The 17,966-nt window shown below is 47.8% G+C and overlaps 6 protein-coding genes across 14 annotated transcripts; 3 read left to right on the top strand and 3 right to left on the bottom strand.

Annotated features, from left to right (window-relative positions):
• Positions 1 to 33: 33 nt before the first annotated feature.
• Positions 34 to 2,602, bottom strand: LOC9662409 (myosin-4). Of its 2 annotated transcripts, XM_024664373.1 has the most exons (10): positions 2,305 to 2,602; positions 2,207 to 2,256; positions 2,036 to 2,152; positions 1,531 to 1,956; positions 1,331 to 1,414; positions 1,119 to 1,259; positions 797 to 1,021; positions 675 to 725; positions 390 to 602; positions 34 to 329 (listed from the first exon to the last, which is right to left on the bottom strand). In XM_024664373.1, exons 2-10 carry the CDS (start codon positions 2,252 to 2,254, stop codon positions 66 to 68), a joined length of 1,569 nt encoding a protein of 522 aa, XP_024520141.1. In that variant the 5' UTR covers positions 2,255 to 2,256; positions 2,305 to 2,602; the 3' UTR covers positions 34 to 65. The 2 variants fall into 2 exon arrangements, with proteins under 2 accessions (XP_024520141.1, XP_002990471.1); XM_002990425.2 differs by having other exon boundaries at positions 2,207 to 2,602.
• Positions 2,603 to 2,730: 128 nt separating this feature from the next.
• On the top strand, positions 2,731 to 6,075 carry LOC9662408 (phosphatidylinositol/phosphatidylcholine transfer protein SFH2). Of its 2 annotated transcripts, none has more exons than XM_024664375.1 (11): positions 2,731 to 3,421; positions 4,041 to 4,069; positions 4,427 to 4,510; positions 4,566 to 4,619; positions 4,701 to 4,778; positions 4,856 to 4,909; positions 4,982 to 5,041; positions 5,132 to 5,227; positions 5,280 to 5,381; positions 5,436 to 5,516; positions 5,590 to 6,075. In XM_024664375.1, the coding sequence occupies exons 3-11, from the start codon at positions 4,430 to 4,432 to the stop codon at positions 5,971 to 5,973; spliced, it is 990 nt and encodes a 329-aa protein (XP_024520143.1). In that variant the 5' UTR covers positions 2,731 to 3,421; positions 4,041 to 4,069; positions 4,427 to 4,429; the 3' UTR covers positions 5,974 to 6,075. The 2 variants fall into 2 exon arrangements, with proteins under 2 accessions (XP_024520143.1, XP_002990533.1); XM_002990487.2 differs by having other exon boundaries at positions 2,731 to 3,814.
• Positions 6,076 to 6,237: 162 nt separating this feature from the next.
• LOC112342476 (protein VASCULAR ASSOCIATED DEATH 1, chloroplastic-like) lies at positions 6,238 to 9,147 on the top strand. Of its 2 annotated transcripts, none has more exons than XM_024664371.1 (18): positions 6,238 to 6,502; positions 6,555 to 6,632; positions 6,694 to 6,744; positions 6,828 to 6,893; positions 6,949 to 7,044; positions 7,104 to 7,199; positions 7,264 to 7,319; positions 7,372 to 7,532; positions 7,608 to 7,648; positions 7,700 to 7,787; positions 7,836 to 7,922; positions 7,973 to 8,027; positions 8,074 to 8,140; positions 8,188 to 8,287; positions 8,343 to 8,404; positions 8,457 to 8,526; positions 8,582 to 8,766; positions 8,829 to 9,147. In XM_024664371.1, the coding sequence occupies exons 1-18, from the start codon at positions 6,383 to 6,385 to the stop codon at positions 9,081 to 9,083; spliced, it is 1,734 nt and encodes a 577-aa protein (XP_024520139.1). In that variant the 5' UTR covers positions 6,238 to 6,382; the 3' UTR covers positions 9,084 to 9,147. The 2 variants fall into 2 exon arrangements, with proteins under 2 accessions (XP_024520139.1, XP_024520140.1); XM_024664372.1 differs by having other exon boundaries at positions 6,239 to 6,502; positions 8,585 to 8,766.
• A 95-nt stretch (positions 9,148 to 9,242) lies between these two features.
• On the top strand, positions 9,243 to 12,536 carry LOC9631518 (probable E3 ubiquitin-protein ligase ARI7). Of its 4 annotated transcripts, none has more exons than XM_024664369.1 (16): positions 9,243 to 9,692; positions 9,754 to 9,878; positions 9,955 to 10,063; positions 10,150 to 10,243; positions 10,295 to 10,467; positions 10,575 to 10,679; positions 10,741 to 10,829; positions 10,882 to 10,989; positions 11,047 to 11,137; positions 11,192 to 11,281; positions 11,338 to 11,385; positions 11,457 to 11,528; positions 11,593 to 11,692; positions 11,796 to 11,922; positions 12,038 to 12,370; positions 12,415 to 12,536. In XM_024664369.1, exons 1-15 carry the CDS (start codon positions 9,510 to 9,512, stop codon positions 12,351 to 12,353), a joined length of 1,830 nt encoding a protein of 609 aa, XP_024520137.1. In that variant the 5' UTR covers positions 9,243 to 9,509; the 3' UTR covers positions 12,354 to 12,370; positions 12,415 to 12,536. The 4 variants fall into 4 exon arrangements, with proteins under 4 accessions (XP_024520137.1, XP_024520136.1, XP_024520138.1 ...); XM_024664368.1 differs by having other exon boundaries at positions 12,409 to 12,536; XM_024664370.1 differs by having other exon boundaries at positions 11,047 to 11,134; positions 12,038 to 12,536.
• On the bottom strand, positions 12,445 to 13,790 carry LOC9631517 (EPIDERMAL PATTERNING FACTOR-like protein 1). Its single transcript, XM_024664377.1, has 3 exons — positions 13,222 to 13,790; positions 13,066 to 13,157; positions 12,445 to 12,983 (listed from the first exon to the last, which is right to left on the bottom strand). The coding sequence occupies exons 1-3, from the start codon at positions 13,340 to 13,342 to the stop codon at positions 12,717 to 12,719; spliced, it is 480 nt and encodes a 159-aa protein (XP_024520145.1). The 5' UTR covers positions 13,343 to 13,790; the 3' UTR covers positions 12,445 to 12,716.
• A 522-nt stretch (positions 13,791 to 14,312) lies between these two features.
• LOC9662407 (polygalacturonase) lies at positions 14,313 to 16,386 on the bottom strand. Of its 3 annotated transcripts, XM_024664258.1 has the most exons (4): positions 15,431 to 16,386; positions 14,997 to 15,357; positions 14,842 to 14,927; positions 14,313 to 14,716 (listed from the first exon to the last, which is right to left on the bottom strand). In XM_024664258.1, the coding sequence occupies exons 2-4, from the start codon at positions 15,253 to 15,255 to the stop codon at positions 14,471 to 14,473; spliced, it is 591 nt and encodes a 196-aa protein (XP_024520026.1). In that variant the 5' UTR covers positions 15,256 to 15,357; positions 15,431 to 16,386; the 3' UTR covers positions 14,313 to 14,470. The 3 variants fall into 3 exon arrangements, with proteins under 3 accessions (XP_024520026.1, XP_024520024.1, XP_024520027.1); XM_024664256.1 differs by having other exon boundaries at positions 14,997 to 16,386; XM_024664259.1 differs by having other exon boundaries at positions 14,313 to 14,707; positions 14,997 to 16,386.
• Positions 16,387 to 17,966: the final 1,580 nt, after the last annotated feature.

Genomic DNA, 17,966 nt, shown 5'->3' with positions numbered 1-17,966 from the left:
ACAGCCGTCGGACACCAACAGCCACGATATCCCTTGTACAAAACAACGAGCGAGAAAATTTGTATTTAGACCGCTTTCACAGTGAGGCCGCTGGGATGGTGGTGGTAGACTTCGTCCCTGGAAGGCATTTCCAAGCAACAATTAGCTCCCTGAAGCCCACCTTGGAGGACGCTACTGGAGCTATAGTCGACGTTCATGCTAAACGCTCCAACGCTTCCGTGCGATGAGCAGTCTGTTAATGCCGGCGAGAATGGCCTCGAGTTGTCTTGGACAGCAAGCTGCTGAAGCCTCGATCTCGCAAGCTTCGATGCCAATTCACCGTCCCCTACCTGTGGTTGTGTTTTTCGAGCACGGAGTGAGGAGGCAGTCGAGAAAAATGAGAGCTTTACCTTGTTGAGAGCTGCCATTTCCACGTCTCGAGCCGTCACGCCCCGCTTGACACGGTCCCGGACTTGCGTGCGTCTCAACGTCTTGAGCTCCTCCTCCAAGCCGACCTTTTCGCTCTTGAGCTTGTTGATCTCCATCAAGAGCTGGTTCACCGTGTTCATCAAATCCATCTTTTCTGGTGGTATGCGGCCGTTGCGTGGTTGCCGGACCAAGAACTGGATAGATAAAAGACGAAGCTCGCTCAGAGAGATGGACAATCAAAAGAGAGAGAGAAAAAAGCTTTGGACCTTTTGGTTGAGCTTCAAAGTTTCGAGCTCTGTTCGGGCTTTCTCGTTATCCTGTGGTGCCAGAAAAGCAAATAAGAACGCGATGAAAACCAAAGAGCAAATTCTGGAAATAAACAGCAAACCTTCCGCAGTTGGAAAACTTGAGAAACCAGCTGAGATCGCGCACTGGATTCCTCCTTGAGGCTGGCTTCTAGCATGGCCCTGGATGCCTCGACAGAATGGAGCTTGTCTTGCAAAGCTGTTAGCTCCTTCTGGACTTCCATAAGCCGTCCTTGACCTTGTTGCTCTTCGGTTTCATACATTTTTAGCTTAGATTTTAATTGCTGCACTTCGGCATTGAAGAGTTTCTGTAGAGCACAACAACGACACGTTCTCGTTGAATAAGAACAAAGAATGTTTCTGGTAGACAGATAGCAAATAGAAACAAAAACGGGCAGTACGCACCTGCAAGGACTGTAACTCTTGGCGAAGTAAATGCTTCTCAAATCCAGCCTCGTCACCGCTAGGCACAGCTTGGCCCGTTGGCTGCTTCTTATCCCGCGTCAGCTGCATCTCGTTGCGCAACTCCTCATTCTCTTGTTTCAACTGCGATCCCCCATTAACGGCAACGTCAAAATCTCTCAAGCACACAGGAAACAAAGCTATAAACTAAAGACCTTTCCGCGAATGAGAACGAGTGTGTCGTTCTTTGCGTCCACAATCACCCTTAATAAAGTCAAGCTGTTCTCCAATCTCGTCAGCTGCAAAGGAAAAAAAAACAAGTCATACACAGTACGTGAGCATCAACCTGTGATCTTATCTATATCTCTCCTTTTGCTTGCGCAAGAGAAAAAAAATAAAATCAAAATTCTCGTACCTGTTGCATGATAAGTCTGCCCTCTCCAGAATCTGGTGCTACTTTTTGCGGCAACTTGCCGACTTCAAAACCGGAAGGCTTAAAAGTAGGAAGAACGTGTCGTTGGAAGCTGTCCACGGATTCCGCGAGGCTGCTGACAATCGCTGTGCTCTTGCACAGAGCCTCCTCCAAACTCCGGATGTGGTCGGCCATTCGAGACTCTTGAGAGCCGGCGTTGTGCCTGGCCTCCTCGAACGCACGCAGCGCCTCCTCCTTCTGTATGTGCAGTTCATCCCTCTCGTTGATCACCTCCCGCAGCTGCGCCGACGTGCCTTGCAACAGTGACTTGAGCTGCTCCACCTCGCACTTGAGCTGCGAAGTTTGCGACTGGACGAGTGATGACACCTCCGCGTCACGGTGCTGTCGCAGCCTCTGGAGCTCAATCCTCTGAAATGAGAGAAAACGAATCACTCCTTAAAAGTAGCTACTTGAAAGAAGAAAAGCTCACAGCAAACTTGTAAAGTACCTGGTTTTTCTCCCTGGCGATGACATCGTTAAGCTGGCACCTCAACAAATCGTTCTCGTTCCTCAGCGACTGGGACAACACGCTTTCGACGTCTGTTAACTTGGGCTGGACTTTCTTCTGCAAATCCAATCGTGTCACCAAAAAAATAAAAATCCAAAATGTGGCACTCACATCTGGTGTAGATGATCTGTCGCCAACAACACCCCGATTTCCATCCATGTCTGCATCAAAATAATCGTCAGGATCCAGCACCACTCACGCTAAAATACATTTTTTCCTTCTCTCCTCGTGGATGGGAGCAAAGAAAACTAGGAGCAGGAATTACACATAGGCGACATGATCCGCCCACTGGGAAAAAAACCGAACTTACGCCGTGTGCCCTAAACCTATTTTACCGGTTAGGGCAAAAGTGGGCGCGCCCGGAAGAGCGCCGCAACCTCATGGATCCACAATGGGCGGCGCCCAGGAGAGAATCGAGAAAAACTCTGCCCTGATTCATCGCGGTGATTGATCGAGCAATCGATCGCGCCGGCCACAGCGCGAAACTCTTTTTCTCCCGTTCTAGCCCTAAAATAAATTCGGACCCCCTTTCGCGCGCTCGAGCAAAGGGGTCCCTCGATCGAATCCTGCCACTGCCTGCCGTAAAAAGAATGAAAGTTACAGTTACGGTCGGGGCATAGTTGAAAGAATCTAGGTTAGCGTGTCACCGAATATGCCCTCCCCCGAGGAAGAGGAGAGAATCGCAGAGAGAGGGGGGCGGGGAGGGGGAAATTGTATCCTCGGGAACTCTGAATCGCGGCAATGGAATCCAAGGCGCGAGTAGTAATTCCATCCTCCTCCTCTCTCTCCCTCCTCCTCTCCTCTCTCTCGCGCGGCCGGAGTAATATATAGAGGGGATGAGGGCTTGGATTCGTTTCGCGATGCCCTACGGCAATTCCTCGCGCGCTTGTTCTTCCTGTTCTCCTTCGTATTCTTGCGCTAGATCGGCGCTGCGATAGCAAGAATTGGGGTGAGAATCGGCAATGCGGGAAACAGAGTGGGGTGTTTGACCACCGCTCTCCTCTCTCTTTTTTATTCCTTGATTGATCCCCTCTCTTTCAATCTCTCTCGCTTTCTCACAATATCACGGCAGCTGGGTCCGTGATCCACGGCGGCCTCCTCTAGCGCGTCGATTTCGTGTGGCCGGCCAGCGCAATTCTCCCTCTCCCCCTTCCAATCGCGCCATTGGGGTTCTTGGTGGAATTTCTCGCCATTGCTGTTCTTGCGCTAATGGTTATAATCGACCAACGCGTCTCTTCTATGTCACCGTGGAGGCCAGATCGTCGCGGCTCAAGAATTGGTAGCTTCAGATCTCCCAGGATCCAGGGATCATCGCCACAATTCCAGGTAAATCACTGAGACTTCTTGTTTAGAGAATCTACACGTACCACTACTACTACTACTACTACTGCTACTGCTCCGACTACTACTTCTCCGCCGAGAATTTTTTTCTTCGATCGACTGCATCATCCTTCTTCATCAGCCATACATACAGTCTCGTCGGTTGAGTCGGCCCATCAGAAACTAGAAATTCTTCGCCAGCCATCGCAGATCTTCTCACCAGCCAGTCCAAAAATACTTCCTTACGCCTCCCAAAAATTTAACGCGCAGAGCATCATTCAAGTCCGACCGCTACAGATCAAATTCTTCTTCTTCCCGAGAGTCAAGTTCTATAAAGAGCTCCCCTTGAAACGATGGATTGTGAATCCATCAAGCAAATGGAAGCTCTCTTAGAACAAGGTAAAGTTTCTCCAGTCTCTAGCAGGCACAGTTCTCTCTTCTGGTTCCACGAGAGTTCTTCTTTCCTTTTTGTTCTTGATAGATTCTAAGTTTCTTAGGACGGTGCTTGGTGGTTGTTCTAATGGCTATTTTTTTTCTTGCTCTACGTTTTGTTTATTAGATTCTCGTCAACTTAACTAACACTTTGCTTTGATCGCATGATACGTTTCCTGGGCGGTGTTTGTAGCCGATGAGCCTCTCCAGCGATCTTTCCAGGTGAGCTCAAACTTTTGCGAGATTGGCCCATGCAAGAGTTGTCTTTTTTGATTCTTCTTCTTGCCTGAGCTTCGACGTCTTGTGTGGATGGATTCGCGTGTTAAGTGTCTTTCCTTGGAGCACAGCGACTTTCTTCCTTTGAAACTAGAAACGTGTTGCTTCCCTTTCCTGTATATTTGTGTTTGTTTCCTTTTTTTTCTCTCTTTCTAATTTGTGTACGCGTGGTGGGGACTGTTTGGAAGCTCTTATGGTGGAATCGATTTTTTTTCGAGTGATGGGATTCGTTTCTTGACTGACTTCTTACAAAACCAAAAAGTTTCTGGGTGGACTTCTCACTCATGCTTTTACGTGTATCAGAATATGCATCAAGGATTCAAGGAAAATAATCTGGAGCGCTTTCTGCGAGCGCGGGAAGGCAATGTCGTCAAAGCCAACAAGATGGTAAACGTCATCGCTGTCAGTGACTTTGATGCTAACTTGTTCGTGACAATCCCAGCTTGTGGATTCCTTAAATTGGAGAGTAAGCAACGACATCGACGACATTCTCTCTGTAAGCATTCTGATTTCCATTCGTCCATTCATTTCTCGGTTAAGTAAGGTCGTTGTTTAAGCTTTTTTCTCCTTTTCCTAGAAACCGATTGAGCCGAAAGAATTGTACGATGAAATCCGAGAATCACAGCTTGTTGGCATGTCCGGATTCGACAAGCAGGTAACTTTCAATCGTGAAAGTTCTTTAGTTTTTTTCCCGGATCATGTGGATAATCCAGATCCCGAGATTCTTTTCAGGGTAGACCTGTCTTTGCTATCGGAGTAGGACATAGTGGCTACGATAGAGCACCGGTGAGTTTTCTCTGAGCCAAAAAGCTGTCGAAAATTTCTCCTAAAGTTTTTAACTCGGGATTTCTTGTCCAGCTTGACAAGTATGTACAATCGCACATTCAGATTAACGAATACCGTGACCGTGTTGTTCTTGTAAGTTTTTCAATGCTCCTCTTGTATTTTCCTTTTGTTTCTTCTCAAGTAGTTCTAAGCTTTTTTCTCACTTTTTGTCAACAAATCCAGCCAGCTGCGTCAAGGCAATTGGGACGATACGTAGGCTCGTGTTTGAAGATTCTTGACATGACTGGCCTCAAGCTATCAGCTTTGAACCGGATCAAGGTAGGTTTTCTAATTCTTTTTTTGCCTGATATCATATACAATCCTTCTCCAGATCTTGACGGTCATTTCAACCATCGATGATCTAAACTATCCCGAGAAAACGGACGCGTACTACATTGTCAATGCTCCTTACGTTTTCACTGCGTGCTGGAAGGTAAACAACTTAAATTCTCTTCTAAGTTAAGTTGTTCGCTTCATCGTCTGGTAGGCTGTCAAACCATTGCTGCAAGAACGCACGAAGAAAAAGATCAAAGTTTTGCAAGGCTCGGGTAGAGAAGAGCTCCTTAAGGTGATGGTTTTCTTCATTAAGTTAAGGAGTTCTCCAAACGATATTTACCATTTTTTTTCTCTCGACTTTGCAGGTCATGGATGCGAGTGTCATTCCAGAGTTTTGCCGGCCATCCAAAGAATCGAGAGGGAAAACCACGCCGATAGAGCCCAGCACTAGCTGCTTCTCATCGTCACATCCTTTTCACATAGAGCTATGGAGCTACATCAAGCAGCGAGCTCTCGAGTCCCAATCCAGGAAGTGTGGGCCAGCTCCAACTCTCTCTTTTCACGTCAAAGTCCCAGACAAAGCCTCGGAGGAGAGCTCGGAAGTCGTCCAGATCATCGAGTCGACGCTAGAGCACTTAAATCTGGACGAGGATGGTAGCGTTAGTGGTAATGGTAGCACCAGCGGCAGTAACCATGGTAGCAGCCACCATGGTACCGACGACGAAGCAAGCAGCAAAGCTCGAGAGTGAGCAAAAAATTTTCCCCATCTTTCTCAATTTCTTTTTCTTGCTTTTGACACCAACAATGGTGAAGAAAGCCTTTAGAGCAAACACAAAAATTTTCCAGCGTCTTGTTCGTCCTTTTTATTAGTGTAGTGTTCTCTCCATGTATCTATCTCCACGTTTTTTTTTTGTTTTTTTTCTTTCCTCTTGTTTGGAGCGTTCTATTGTCAATAGAGAGATGGAAGGCAGTGGTTGGATTCGCATTTTTATATAGCGACTGTATATAGTCCCGGGAATCGAACCCCCGACCGCCAAGAAGCGAAGGGAAGGAGAAGAGGCAAGGCGCTGGTATTTCCGCGTTTGATCCGGCCGGGAGCGCCAAAGCGATGGAGTGAGGTTAGGGTTTTGTGTTGCGCGAGAGCTGGGAGGGCCGAATATGGAGAAGCAGCCGGATTCTCCCGTCGCGCCTTCGTCTCCGCCGCCGGGCGAGGCGTCGCCAGATTCACAGGGCGAAAAATCGAAGAGCCTTGTGGCGCCGCAAGCGCAATCGATCCAGGTAAATTTTGATAATGTCGGTGAATCGCTACAGCGATTTCCTGTGGCGGCAGGCTGTGCAATCGCCGCAGCAGCAGCAAGCATGCAAGAGCGAGGATTATCGGAAGCTCTTCCATCTTCCCGTTGAAGAGGTGTGATCGAATTTTTCTTCGCGACGTCTCCTCCCGCTGAATTTTTGTTCTCTCTTTCCAGATTCTAGTCCAGGATTTTAACTGCGCCTTCCAGAAGAAGATACTCTTGCAGGTGCTCTTGTCTTTTTACTCACCATTTCCAGTTCTTGTGTTGTCCGCATTGTAATAAAGTAACAAGCAAACAAACGGTGGCAGGGACACATGTACCTCTTTGAGCAATACATATGTTTCTACTCTAACATTTTTGGCTACGAGAAGAAGGTATCTATCCACATAGTTCTTCTACTTTCTTCAAGTTCTTTAAATTTTTTTTCAGAAAGTTTTGCCATTGAAAGACGTAGCGTTCGTGCGTAAGTCATGGACGGCTGGACTTTTTCCAAATGCTATTGAGATTGGCGCTTGGGGGAAGAAGGTAACTTGTGCAGATCGTTTCGACGTTTCACTTGTAGGCTGATCGCTGCGTTGTTTCAGTATTTCTTTGCATCGTTTCTCTCACGCGACGAAGCGTACAGATTAATTGTAAGAGGATGGTCACGTCACAGTGGTCATGCAAGAACATCAGAGTTGGTATGTCGCTTCGCTCTGAAGTAACTTTCCAGCAACTTGCCTTACGCTTTCTTTAATTCAACAGCTAGAGCAAATGATTCCTTCGCAGCCTTCACTGAGCCCGACAATCTGTAAAAGCAGGTATAGTCTTACCCATTGGAGAGATCAATCGGTTTCATCTTTTTACTTCTAGCGAAATTCTCGAAATTCAAGAGGTGGGCTGCACGGAGGAAGGCGATGAAAAACAAGTTCTCCCAAAGTTGGAAGAGAGCACAGTTTCCAGCGCAGTAACGACTGAACCCGGTGTCAATGAATCGGTTATTTGGAAAATTGAAGACACCCCGCCTCCACCTTGTACGTGTCTATTCTCGAGGTAACATTCGGTCTGGAACATTAGCTTGCTAAGAAACAAATTTTGTGTTCTTGCAGTGCCTTTGGAGTTCAAGACAATTATGGAATCAGAATTTCCGGTATTTCTGTTACCTGGTTGCTTTTACTTCGAGCTCACCCCTGGCTGATAGGTTGACGTGCAAGACTTCTTTGAGCTTTTCTTCTCTGATAATGCCACCAATTTTGCTGACGTTTTTCGTAAGAGATGTGGCGATGAAGGTGAGAACCGCACATTGGTTTCGGATCACACTGAAAATTATATTTTAGATTTTAGGTCCACCCTGTGGTCCTCGCATCCACGCTTTGGCCATGTCCGTGACATCTCTTTTCGCCACCCAGTGAACTTGTACTTTGGTAAGTGTCTTAAGCTACTTTACTCTCACTGATGTTTGGAACTCCGGCAGGTCCTAAGTCAGCTGTATGTAGTGAAACACAACGTTTTCGAGTGTACCGTGACAGGTAAGAACTCTGGAATTTTATTAATAAGCTTACAGTTTCTGTGCAGCCATTTGGTCATTGAGACGTCGCAACAAATGTCGGAGATTCCATACGCTGATTATTTTCACGTAGAGGTATTGTGAACCGCAATATCAATTTTCTGCTGAACTTCTGGAATCAGGTGCGATGGGATGTTGAAAGAGTTCCTAAACCAGTCTCATTTCATTCATATGTTCGCGTTTCTATGAACGTTGACTTCTCCAAAAAGACCTTATGGAGAGGTACGCTATATTCGCAGCGTAAATGCGTGAGAACAATGTTTTTATTCTGGTTTAGGCAAGATCGAGCAAGCAACACTTGACGAATGCAAGGAGACGTATTCGATTTGGGTGCAAGAGGTATGCTAGCTTTGTCCCAATCAAACTTTGTGACTAAACATTAATCTTCTAGGCACACAACGTTCTCAATTCTAGAGCTGACCCGGGACGCGTGGAAGCTTCACTGGAAAATTACCCCACAGGTGATCTCCTGGAATGCGTAACTCGCTCTTTTTTTACAATAACGTTTGTGGCCAGAAGGGAGCAAGCCATCCGAAGACTTGAGCTTGATCGCTGACAGCAGAGAAAGCGAGCACGTACGGACGCGGAAGAAAATCGCGGCACTGCTCCGCGGCATTCGCAACTTCGTGCTGCGGTTCCTATCGGAGAATCCTGTAGCCTGTGGGATCCTCCTCATCGCTATCGTCATCGTGCTAGCGCAGGTAGGAAACAGAAGTTTTCCTGGGAAAGTTCTCTAACTTCGTGATGATGGATGCTCTCGCAGGCCTTTACGCTCCTCACAGTGTCAAGCGAGCATCACCATCAATCTCCCGAGACGATTTACACCCCGGAAAGCATGAAACGATGTTATGGGGGATCGAGTGATGCTCTAGCGTGGCTAGAACAACGCGCTCGCACCGTGAAAGACGAGGTAGCATTGGCGGAAGCCCGTCTACAAAGCTTGCAACAGGACCTCTCGCTGCTAAAGCTCCACATGAATTTATTCGAGAGATTGAGAACACAACATCAGAAGATCTGATCGAGCTAATGGCGAATATTTTGGGTATATACATAGTTTTAAAGAGTAAAGGCATGTGAAGCGTTGCGCCCGGTGCCAGACCTAGATTTGCCGAGCCAAACGGAGCCCCCGAGCCTGAGGAGATGCCCGAACCTGGCTCTCTCATCCACAAGCCTGGTGCGCAAGCCCTAGAACGCTTGAGACGCCATTTCATCACCGCCACGCTACGCCGGGCGCCCGGGGCCGCGCATCGGTGGTCTGTGCTAGGGATTTCCAGCGCTCTCGGCCTGCTACCTCGGGGAATTCGAGGTATGGAGTGAGATTTCCAGGCGCGGAGTGAGATTTCCAGGCGGCGGAGCTGTGCAGCCAGAAAGGGCAGGGCAGGATGGTGCGGCGATTCTAGCTCGCGAGTGTGGAGGAATTCCACCGGGAGGGGGGCGGTGCGGCATGGATTCGGAAGATGACATGCACGACGCCTGCACCTCGGATGACTACGATAGGGATGAGGACGAGGACAGTGATATGATTCCAAGCGATGAGGACGGTGACGAGATCGGCGACGACGAGTCGGACTATGGCTTCGACGATCAGTCAGCTGATATCTTCCAGCCCAGCTCCAAATGCTCTCAGGTGAGCTCTAGCACTGGCTTCCAGGGTTTGATTCCATTTGCTTTTCCTCTTTGCGCTGCAGATCAACTTTGTCATTCTTAGTGAGGCTGAGATCCGGCAAAGGCAGGAGCAATCCATCACAAGTGTTGCGACCGTTTTGTCTGTACCACGGATAGACGCGGTTATTCTTTTGAGACATTTCAAGTGGTATGTATGCTAGTCGACTCGTCCTGGCCTTCTGTGGGACGCCAAATTGTTTCTTTCTCGTGACGCGTTGTTGCAGGAGTGTTAGCAGAGTAAACGAGGAATGGTTTGCGGACGAGCAGCGGGTACGGCGGTCTGTGGGTCTCCTCGAAAGGCCAACGTCCCAAAGCATTCCAATGGCTATAGAGGTAACTTTACGAACCCTTCTTCTTCGTCGTTTCTTCTTCTTTTGCGTTTGGAAAAAGTGCTGAGGAGATTTTGTTTTGCTTTGCAGCCGACATGCGGTATCTGTTTTGAGTTGCGCTCTGTTGATAGAATGAAGGCGCCCGCGTTTTGTAACCATTCGTTTTGTGACATATGTTGGACTGGTGAGTTCACTCGTTTTGCTTTTCGCGCTGCTAACTTTGGTGTTTGTGTAGGATACATGCATACGGCAATCACGGATGGGCCAGGTTGCCTGACCCTTCGTTGCCCCGATCCACCTTGTGGCGCTGCCATTGGGGATGACATGATAATGTCGTTGGTCTCGGAAGAAGACCGTAACAAGTACATGCGATTTCTCCTTAGATCTTACGTTGAAGATAATAGAAAGGTCTTTCCTCTTTTTTTTTTCTTTTTGTTTCCACTGAGTGGATTATTCATAGGAAGAATACTGAAATTTTGTTTTTTTTTTCTTTTTTTTTTTCTTCTCGTGCGCAGGCGAAGTGGTGTCCAGCTCCAGGTTGTGAATTTGCTGTCGAGTTTGTACCAGGCAGTGGATCCTACGACATCGTTTGCAAGTGCGGGCATTATTTCTGCTGGAATGTAAATGTTTTTTTCTTCTTTTTGATGTCGCTTGAGGTTTCTGACGCTTGGTTTTCTTTAGTGCTTAGAGGAAGCGCACCGACCGGTAGATTGTGAGACTGTTGCAAAGTGGATCCTCAAGAACAGCGCGGAGTCGGAAAACATGAACTGGTACTATATCCAGCCTTTGTATCAAGTCATTGTCACGTACGTTTGTTGTCAGGATCTTGGCGAACTCCAAACCATGCCCGAAATGCAAAAGACCGATAGAAAAGAACTTGGGGTGCATGCACATTACCTGTACGCCACCGTGCAAGTTTGACTTTTGCTGGTAAGTTCACATTTCTGTCGTTCTTGGCTAGTTACATCATGTTTACCATCTATACAGGCTATGCCTCGGTCCGTGGTCAGAACACGGCGAACGAACCGGAGGGTTCTACGCTTGCAATCGATACGAAGCGGCTAAGCAGGAGGGAGTGGTACCAATTGATATTTACGTTTCCCTTCACGGACTCATCCTGTTTGTGTAACAGTACGATGAAGCTGAGAGGAGGAGGGAAATGGCTAAGAACTCGTTAGAGAGATATACACATTACTACGAGCGATGGGCCACGAACGAATCAGTTGAGTTTCCAATTTGAGTATCTGATAGGCCTTTCTAACTTCGCTCATGGTACAGTCCAAAACGAAAGCGATTTCAGATCTACAACAGATGCAAACGGTTCAGGTAAATAACCCTGTCTTTGAAGTTCTTTTCCTCACACTTCCAGGCTCATACGTTGCTGTTGTGCAACGCAGATCGAAAAACTCAGTGACAAGCAATGCCAGCCAGTATCCCAGTTGAAGTTCGTTACGGAAGCGTGGATTCAGGTGAGAGCCGCGATGCCGAAACCAGGAGCATAGATTTTCTTTACTGAGCTAATTCTGCTTGCAGATTGTAGAATGCCGCCGTGTTCTCAAGTGGACCTACGCATACGGCTACTATCTTCCTGAAATGGAGCAGGCCAAGGCTCAGTTTTTCGAATACTTGCAAGGTACTTCCGTAAGCAAGAAAAGCAAAAAAAAAAATGCAAAAGAGAGACGCTTTTTCTCCGTGAAGAAGACAAAGCTTTAACACCTCGGTTGGCATGTCTTCAGGTGAAGCAGAGGCCGGATTGGAGCGCTTGCATCTGTGCGCTGAAAAGGACTTGCAGATATTTCTAGAGGGGGATTCACCCAACGCCGCGTTCAACGAGTTTCGAACCAGGCTTGCGGGCCTCACAAGGTAAGAGAGGAGCCTGTGTATGTATAGAGTATATAGTAAGCGTCCACTTGCATTTAGCTGCTTTCTTTCTCCCCTCTGGCATCACTCACGCCGCTTGTGTCTTGTCCCTATACAGTGTAACCAAGACGTACTTCGAGAACCTTGTAAGAGCCTTGGAGAACGGGCTCTCAGATGTGGGGAACTCGCGATCTGGGAAAGGGGCGAGCTCCAAAGCCTCTGGAAGTTCCAAAGGCAAGTCTGGGAAGATTAGGATTCTTGGTGGCGGTGGCGGTGGTGGTGGTGGTGGTGGTGCCGGCTCCAGGAATGGAAATGGTGGCTCCAGCCGCGGTGGTGACGATCATTGGTCTTGCGATAACTGTACATTTGTGAACGCGAATGGGGCGACAGCGTGTTCCGTCTGCAACCGCGTGAGACCCACGGCCGCATTTTAGCGACGCAAGAATTCGAGGTGAGAAGTTCCGACTTTTCTGATTACAACCAACACAGGCACAGGTTCAACAGGAAGGACAAAAAAAAGTGAAAGAAAGCTGTAAATATGCTGGTTTAACTTATTATGTGTGTACATATCATGCCATTTTAGATAATCAAAAGGATCAAAGCCTTAGAATCAAAAAGAAGAAAGGAATGGAGAGGAAGACAAAAAAAAAATCTGATCTGATCTGACCAGATAGAATATCAAGAAAAGTGGCGTTTTACAAAAGAGTTCTAAAATTAAAAGCAAGAAAAAAGGAGAAACAAAATCTACTCCTCTGATACATCTCAGCTCTTCAAAAAAAAAAATAATAAGTGGCTTGTCATGGATTGTAGAGCTTGTTGCCACACTTGCACTTCCACCCCTCAGGCTTGTAGTTGGAATATTCACTGCAGACTTGGCTTGGTGGGGAGGAAGATTCCCCCTGTGGGGAAGAAGAGGAAGAGGAAGGAGTGGAGGAAGAAGAGGGGCTGTGATGAGACAGTGGTGCTGGGACCTGGACTGCTTGGCAGGGGAGGCAGGAATTACACTTGTTGGAGCAGCTGGGAGGCCTGGATCCGATCTTGAAGCTCAGCTCGCCTCTCGCAGGCTGCGCAAACGAGAATGGCGTGCGTGAATCCCAGCTCTCCAATCCATAGCCCAAAAGCCCAAACGAGCGCGATGGATCTTACCTGCGCGGGGCTGACATCCAGATCGGTACTCGAGGATGGGTGTCCATGATATTCCAATGCTCCTCCTCCTCCTCCTCCTCCTCCTCCTCCTCCTGGCAAGAAAATCAAGACGAGCGATCAGCTAGAGGGAGTGGGAGCGTCGGGGGGAGCGATTACCGACTGGAGCGAGCAGGGATCGCGCGGCCGTGCAGCAGCAGATCGAGATGACGCTCTGGATCAAGAGCAAGTAGCAGTAGCTAGAAGAGCACGACGGCGAAGAGGAGGAGGAGGCGATCATCGCAAAGGACTTTGATCGATCTAGGGAGAGGAGTTGGATCGTCCTGGCTAGCCTTGGGGGTGTCGATTGGATACCGCGGCGCGGCTCCCAGATTTAAGAAGGGCGGACGCCATTGGGATCGATGAATTCGATATTGCGGGGATTCCCAGGAAGATCGAATTTTTCGGCGCTGACTTATCCGATCGATTGGGAGGGGAGGAGAGGAGGGAGATCACGATTCACGGCCGAGAGCTGCAAGAATGCCCTGGCGGCCGGAGAATCCCTGTTGCGTTTGTCTGTTGCGCTGCGCGCCCTTGTTCCTGTCTGGCTATCTGCATTAAATGCACGCAACAGAAAGATTGTGTGTGAAAATCTGTGATGTGAGAGCGCGAGTGAGAGTGAGCGCGATTGAGAAGGAAAGACAGGACATGGATCGATCAATCCAAGTTTCGCATAAACCCTAAAACTCGGCAGGGAGAGCCTTTCCCCCTTTTATTCCCTTGTCGCGTCATCTGCCACGTGGTCGACACGTCGGTGGGGTTTTGCTGACGTGTCTTGCGGGCGGGGGGTTAAACAGGCTTTGCGGTGTTATATAAGCAGTGGGCCATTTTCACGTGAGAGATGCTGCCAAAGATTTGCCCCTCAAAAGCTCTACACAAACATATGCCAAATCTCCCAAGTTGTTTACAACAGTGAGAGATTGGTGTGCTTGACTTTAAGAGATCACAAACAATATTAATCTCAAACAAATCTTAAACTCGCCCGTCTTCAAACGACAAGGCGGGTCAAAATTCTTGACGATCTTGTCAATCCCTCTCCATCACAAGGTAGAAAAAAGTAAGTTGCTATCCATAGATGGAGATGGTCACTGTTTACTAGATTGTCCCAGGTCAAAAATCAAGCTTTCCACCGTCACTTTTACCCCATCACTCACTCAACCATGTGATCCACTTGAACAATCACTGGCCTAGGTTTGACTTGTGAAGTGGTGGACTTTGAAGAGGCAACATTCATTTCTCAGAGCTTCTCCATCAAATCCATTTTCTTGTCTTGTTTTCCTACTACTGAGCTTTCCAAAACTAGTTGTATTTCATTAATATAAACCTGTGCTAAGCTCTTCTCCTCTAAAGAGTTATGTGTGTGTAAGTATCATGGCATGTAGAGCTTGTTGCCACATTTGCACCTCCATGCCTCTGGGTAGTACTCTGTGGTTCTCACAAAGCCTGGCTGGATTGGAACATGCACAGCCCTGCATGGGGAGCAAAAGCCACACTTGGAATTGCACTGTGGTGGGGATGACCCCAGCCCACTCAAATCCCTCCTGGACTTGTCACCAGCAGATGGGCTCCTCCTGTTTGGGCTTGGGAAATCCAGCTTGGTCCTCTCCTGATGAGACTGGAAACAACAACACAAACAAACAGATGATTCATGAGTAATTTGGTTGGTTTTGAAAAAATATATAACTCTCTCTCTCTCTCTCTCTCTCTCTCTCTCTCTCTCTCGGTGGAGGTGGAATTTACCTTGTGATCTTGGACTTCCGCACTTGCTGATACTGATGATGATGGTGCTAATCTCTTGTCATGGATTGGTTGCAACTTCCTGCTGCCTGTATTGCAAGTGCTAGTTAGCAAATCTCAAAACTCCACCAAGAAAAGAAAGGAGAAAAGCTTCTCACCTCTTGACAATGTTGGGTCAGCCGCTGCTGATCCCATGGAAGAAAGAGCAAGCAGCAAGAAGAGACAACAGACTGATGTCCATCTTCTTCTTCTGCTGCTGCTCCTGGTCATGATCATCCTGTGATGATCGAAACTAGGCTGAGACTCCTGCCGCTGCTGCTGTTGCATTTGATCATCAGCTGTGCAGCAACATGAGCAGCATGAGTGACGATCCGTCTCCACTTCCGCCTGCGCAGGCCGGCCTTGTCTGATGATCATGTCAAAGCCTCCTTCAGAGGAGGTGATGATGATCACTTGCACAAGTGATGATCTCCCCCTCTTCTCCGCTACTCCTCCACGATCTTTAAATGCTGGGAATTCCTACAACCAGGTTGCTGATCTCAGGAGGAGGGAGTGGAAGAGGAGGAGGAAGAAGAGGAGGAGGAGCTTGTACCTTGGCCTTTCCAACTGCAAACCATTTATAACTCTGGGCCTGTTGCTGTGCTAGGAGGTGAGAGAGCACTGATTCTGCTGCTGCTATATACTGCTAGAATGCTGCTGGCCTGGCTGCTATGCTGTGCCTTTTGCCTGAATTCCTCCCTGCTTGAATTCAATGCAATTCAATTCCTTTGGTCGTCGAAAAGCTCTCTCTCCAGCTGATCTCTTCTCGAGCAGTTACTCGTACCGCAAACGAGAAACTTGATGGCGAGCAAAGGGAAGTACTTTTGTTACTGCCGCCCCAAAGCAACGCAGATCGCGAGATCAGGAAGCGGTAAGAAGGAAGGGATACTCCCCCGGGAAGAAGCTTTCTTTCTCTTTCTCTCACTCCAGGAAGTTGAAGAACGTCTCTCACTCACAGACTGCTTTGACAAGAGCTCTCGCGATGCCTCGATGGTGGCGATGATCAAATCACAAAGAAGAGATGGAATTCGTCGTGTCGCTGGCGAGAGAGAAAAGAAGTAGAAGAAAAAGAAAAGAAAAGCTCTGTGTGTGTGTGTGTGTGAGAAAGAGTCTACTCCTCAAAGTTGTCACTTGTCTATCTATTCCAAGTCCCTGCGGCTGCACTTTGCTCGTTCATTAATTTTCCTCGCTGCTGCTACGCCCTGCGCCACACTGCTCGCCTCTGCTCCACGAATGCGACCTTGCAAACTCCCACACAAACAAAACCCTTGCTTTGCTTTGGCTTTGCTCACTCAGATGATCCTCAAATGCTCCCTCCCTGCTGCCTCCACACACACGACAGACACTCTTGAAAGCTTCTCAAACGCTCCTCTTGATAACAAGTGTGAGCCGCGCTGAGCTCTCTCTGTGAGCCTGTCACTCTACAAATCGAATCTACTATCCACACACGCGCTGCTGGAAAAACGAGAAAGTTTCCTCCTTTGCTCACCTCTTTAGAGCAAACCTTACAGCGAGGGGGAGAGAGAGAGAGAGAGAGAGAGAGAGAGAGCGGTGGGGGATACGAAACGAAACAAAACAGGGGAGATTACAGTAAGTTTGTCGATCAAGCGCCGGGCGCATAAGAAAGGAAAAACAAAATGTCGATGATTCAGGGATCAGAAGGCAGGGAAAAAGAGATGACAGACAGAGAGAGATGGATGGGACTGTCACAAATCGCGCTGCCGCTGCTACTGCTGCTGCTGCTACTCTCTCTTCTTTCTCTCTTTTTTAAGTGAAGAAAAGAATAAGAAAGCTCTCGTTTTCGCTTGTAATTGCTTTGACTGGATGGAAGCTGATGATCGATCGAGAACTGGGCGATCGCTGTCGAGTGGAAATCGAAGACCCAGAAGGCGAAAGCTCGAGAAGACCCAGATTGTGGAAAAAAGAGAGAAGGAAAAACAGAGTGAGCCAAATTGGAGACCTTCTCTCTCGCCCAGCTATATAACTATTTCGACCATAGCTATGGGACTCCCCGGTCGCCTCTGCGGTTGCCACATTGGCCCCAAAATCTCGTCAATTGATTTGATCCATTCAAACACACCCCGGATTGATCGATCGAAGGAGAACTCCTTGCAGCCCATCACTCAGGGGAGACAAAAGAAAAATACCGGAAGAAAAAAGAATAGAAACACTCGTGCCTGAACTGCTAATTTCTAAAGATTTCAAACGAAGGTATGGAGCGTCGATCCATCGAAATTATTGCATTGTTGAGCGACGCAGGTTTGATCTGGTCTTCCACCTCGTCCTCTTGCGCAATTCTTACGGGAATTTCAATCGAGGTTTCTATAGACTTTTTTCTTCTTTTTTCTATCGTTTTTTATGCGGCCGCTGCTGCCGCGGCCCAAGAAAAAAGAGTAGAAATTTAGGCAGTTATTAAGGAGATAGGATTAGTTTAGTGGGGGTGACGAATGCTTGTCTGGGGATCGGCCGACACAACCGCATTTCCTACGGATATTCGGCCATGCATTCACTTATTTGATTAGGGCGGTGGCTACTGACGTGTAACAGTCCGCCACCTTTCTGCTTTGACAGCAGCAGTCAATTTGCAAGCTTTGGCAATGTTTTATCTTTTTCTAATCAAAAAGTTCTTAAAGCCTAAACCAAAAGAATGTATGTCGTGTTTGTCAAAGTGATCGATTTTGCTGCTTTTGTAAAAGGCAGTCAAATGCCCACCAATGACCACCTTTCCTATGGGCTGATAGCAGTAGTTTACAGATTTTGATCATAATATATATACAACTCGCAGATGTGATCTGCTGGTCATGTGTTTGTATGCCGTGTTGTTTATTTACCATGCGTTGGTTGTAGTAGAGGTATACATTTGTTTACGGCTCCGAGCAATTGTTTAGGGGTTCTTGTATTTACCCTACAGTGGTATCTGCGTCACGCCGTCAATCCACCTGGAAATCTTTCCACACTGGCCTGATGTTCACAAATTTTATACACTTCCACCAAGTGGCCACTACATTGCGTGCTGCTGCTCTACTCGACCGAAAGAGGCGCATAAAATATGCCCCCAAGATAGATCATAGACATGATTTCTCGGGTGG

The sequence above is a fragment of the Selaginella moellendorffii genome, unplaced genomic scaffold (assembly GCF_000143415.4).
Source record: "Selaginella moellendorffii unplaced genomic scaffold, v1.0 SELMOscaffold_109, whole genome shotgun sequence".
Taxonomy (NCBI): domain Eukaryota; kingdom Viridiplantae; phylum Streptophyta; class Lycopodiopsida; order Selaginellales; family Selaginellaceae; genus Selaginella; species Selaginella moellendorffii.
Note: the sequence above shows the minus strand (reverse complement) of the source record. Positions and strands in the feature narration are given on the sequence as shown.

What these genes read in the sequence shown, in the direction of transcription:
- LOC9662408 (XM_002990487.2), top strand. Translation starts at nt 3,769, where the DNA reads ATGGATTGTGAATCCATCAAGCAAATGGAAGCTCTCTTAGAACAAG. An exon ending in CAGCTTTGAACCGGATCAAG is followed by an intron (nt 5,228 to 5,279) that starts GTAGGTTTTCTA and finishes ATCCTTCTCCAG; the next exon opens with ATCTTGACGGTCATTTCAAC. An exon ending in TTTTCACTGCGTGCTGGAAG is followed by an intron (nt 5,382 to 5,435) that starts GTAAACAACTTA and finishes ATCGTCTGGTAG; the next exon opens with GCTGTCAAACCATTGCTGCA.
- LOC9631518 (XM_024664369.1), top strand. Translation starts at nt 9,510, where the DNA reads ATGGATTCGGAAGATGACATGCACGACGCCTGCACCTCGGATGACTAC. An exon ending in CCAGCTCCAAATGCTCTCAG is followed by an intron (nt 9,693 to 9,753) that starts GTGAGCTCTAGC and finishes TTTGCGCTGCAG; the next exon opens with ATCAACTTTGTCATTCTTAG. An exon ending in ACGTTGAAGATAATAGAAAG is followed by an intron (nt 10,468 to 10,574) that starts GTCTTTCCTCTT and finishes TCTCGTGCGCAG; the next exon opens with GCGAAGTGGTGTCCAGCTCC.
- LOC112342476 (XM_024664371.1), top strand. Translation starts at nt 6,383, where the DNA reads ATGGAGAAGCAGCCGGATTCTCCCGTCGCGCCTTCGTCTCCGCCGCCG. An exon ending in TAAGAGATGTGGCGATGAAG is followed by an intron (nt 7,788 to 7,835) that starts GTGAGAACCGCA and finishes ATTATATTTTAG; the next exon opens with ATTTTAGGTCCACCCTGTGG. An exon ending in TTTCGAGTGTACCGTGACAG is followed by an intron (nt 8,028 to 8,073) that starts GTAAGAACTCTG and finishes GTTTCTGTGCAG; the next exon opens with CCATTTGGTCATTGAGACGT.
- LOC9662407 (XM_024664256.1), bottom strand. Translation starts at nt 15,255, where the DNA reads ATGATCATCAGACAAGGCCGGCCTGCGCAGGCGGAAGTGGAGACGGAT. An exon ending in TGACCCAACATTGTCAAGAG is followed by an intron (nt 14,928 to 14,996) that starts GTGAGAAGCTTT and finishes CTTGCAATACAG; the next exon opens with GCAGCAGGAAGTTGCAACCA. An exon ending in CGGAAGTCCAAGATCACAAG is followed by an intron (nt 14,717 to 14,841) that starts GTAAATTCCACC and finishes TGTTGTTTCCAG; the next exon opens with TCTCATCAGGAGAGGACCAA.
- LOC9631517 (XM_024664377.1), bottom strand. Translation starts at nt 13,342, where the DNA reads ATGATCGCCTCCTCCTCCTCTTCGCCGTCGTGCTCTTCTAGCTACTGC. An exon ending in ATCCCTGCTCGCTCCAGTCG is followed by an intron (nt 13,158 to 13,221) that starts GTAATCGCTCCC and finishes TTTTCTTGCCAG; the next exon opens with GAGGAGGAGGAGGAGGAGGA. An exon ending in TGGATGTCAGCCCCGCGCAG is followed by an intron (nt 12,984 to 13,065) that starts GTAAGATCCATC and finishes TCGTTTGCGCAG; the next exon opens with CCTGCGAGAGGCGAGCTGAG.
- LOC9662409 (XM_002990425.2), bottom strand. Translation starts at nt 2,254, where the DNA reads ATGGATGGAAATCGGGGTGTTGTTGGCGACAGATCATCTACACCAGAT. An exon ending in TCGCCAGGGAGAAAAACCAG is followed by an intron (nt 1,957 to 2,035) that starts GTACTTTACAAG and finishes CTCTCATTTCAG; the next exon opens with AGGATTGAGCTCCAGAGGCT. An exon ending in CTTTGAAGCTCAACCAAAAG is followed by an intron (nt 603 to 674) that starts GTCCAAAGCTTT and finishes TTATCTATCCAG; the next exon opens with TTCTTGGTCCGGCAACCACG.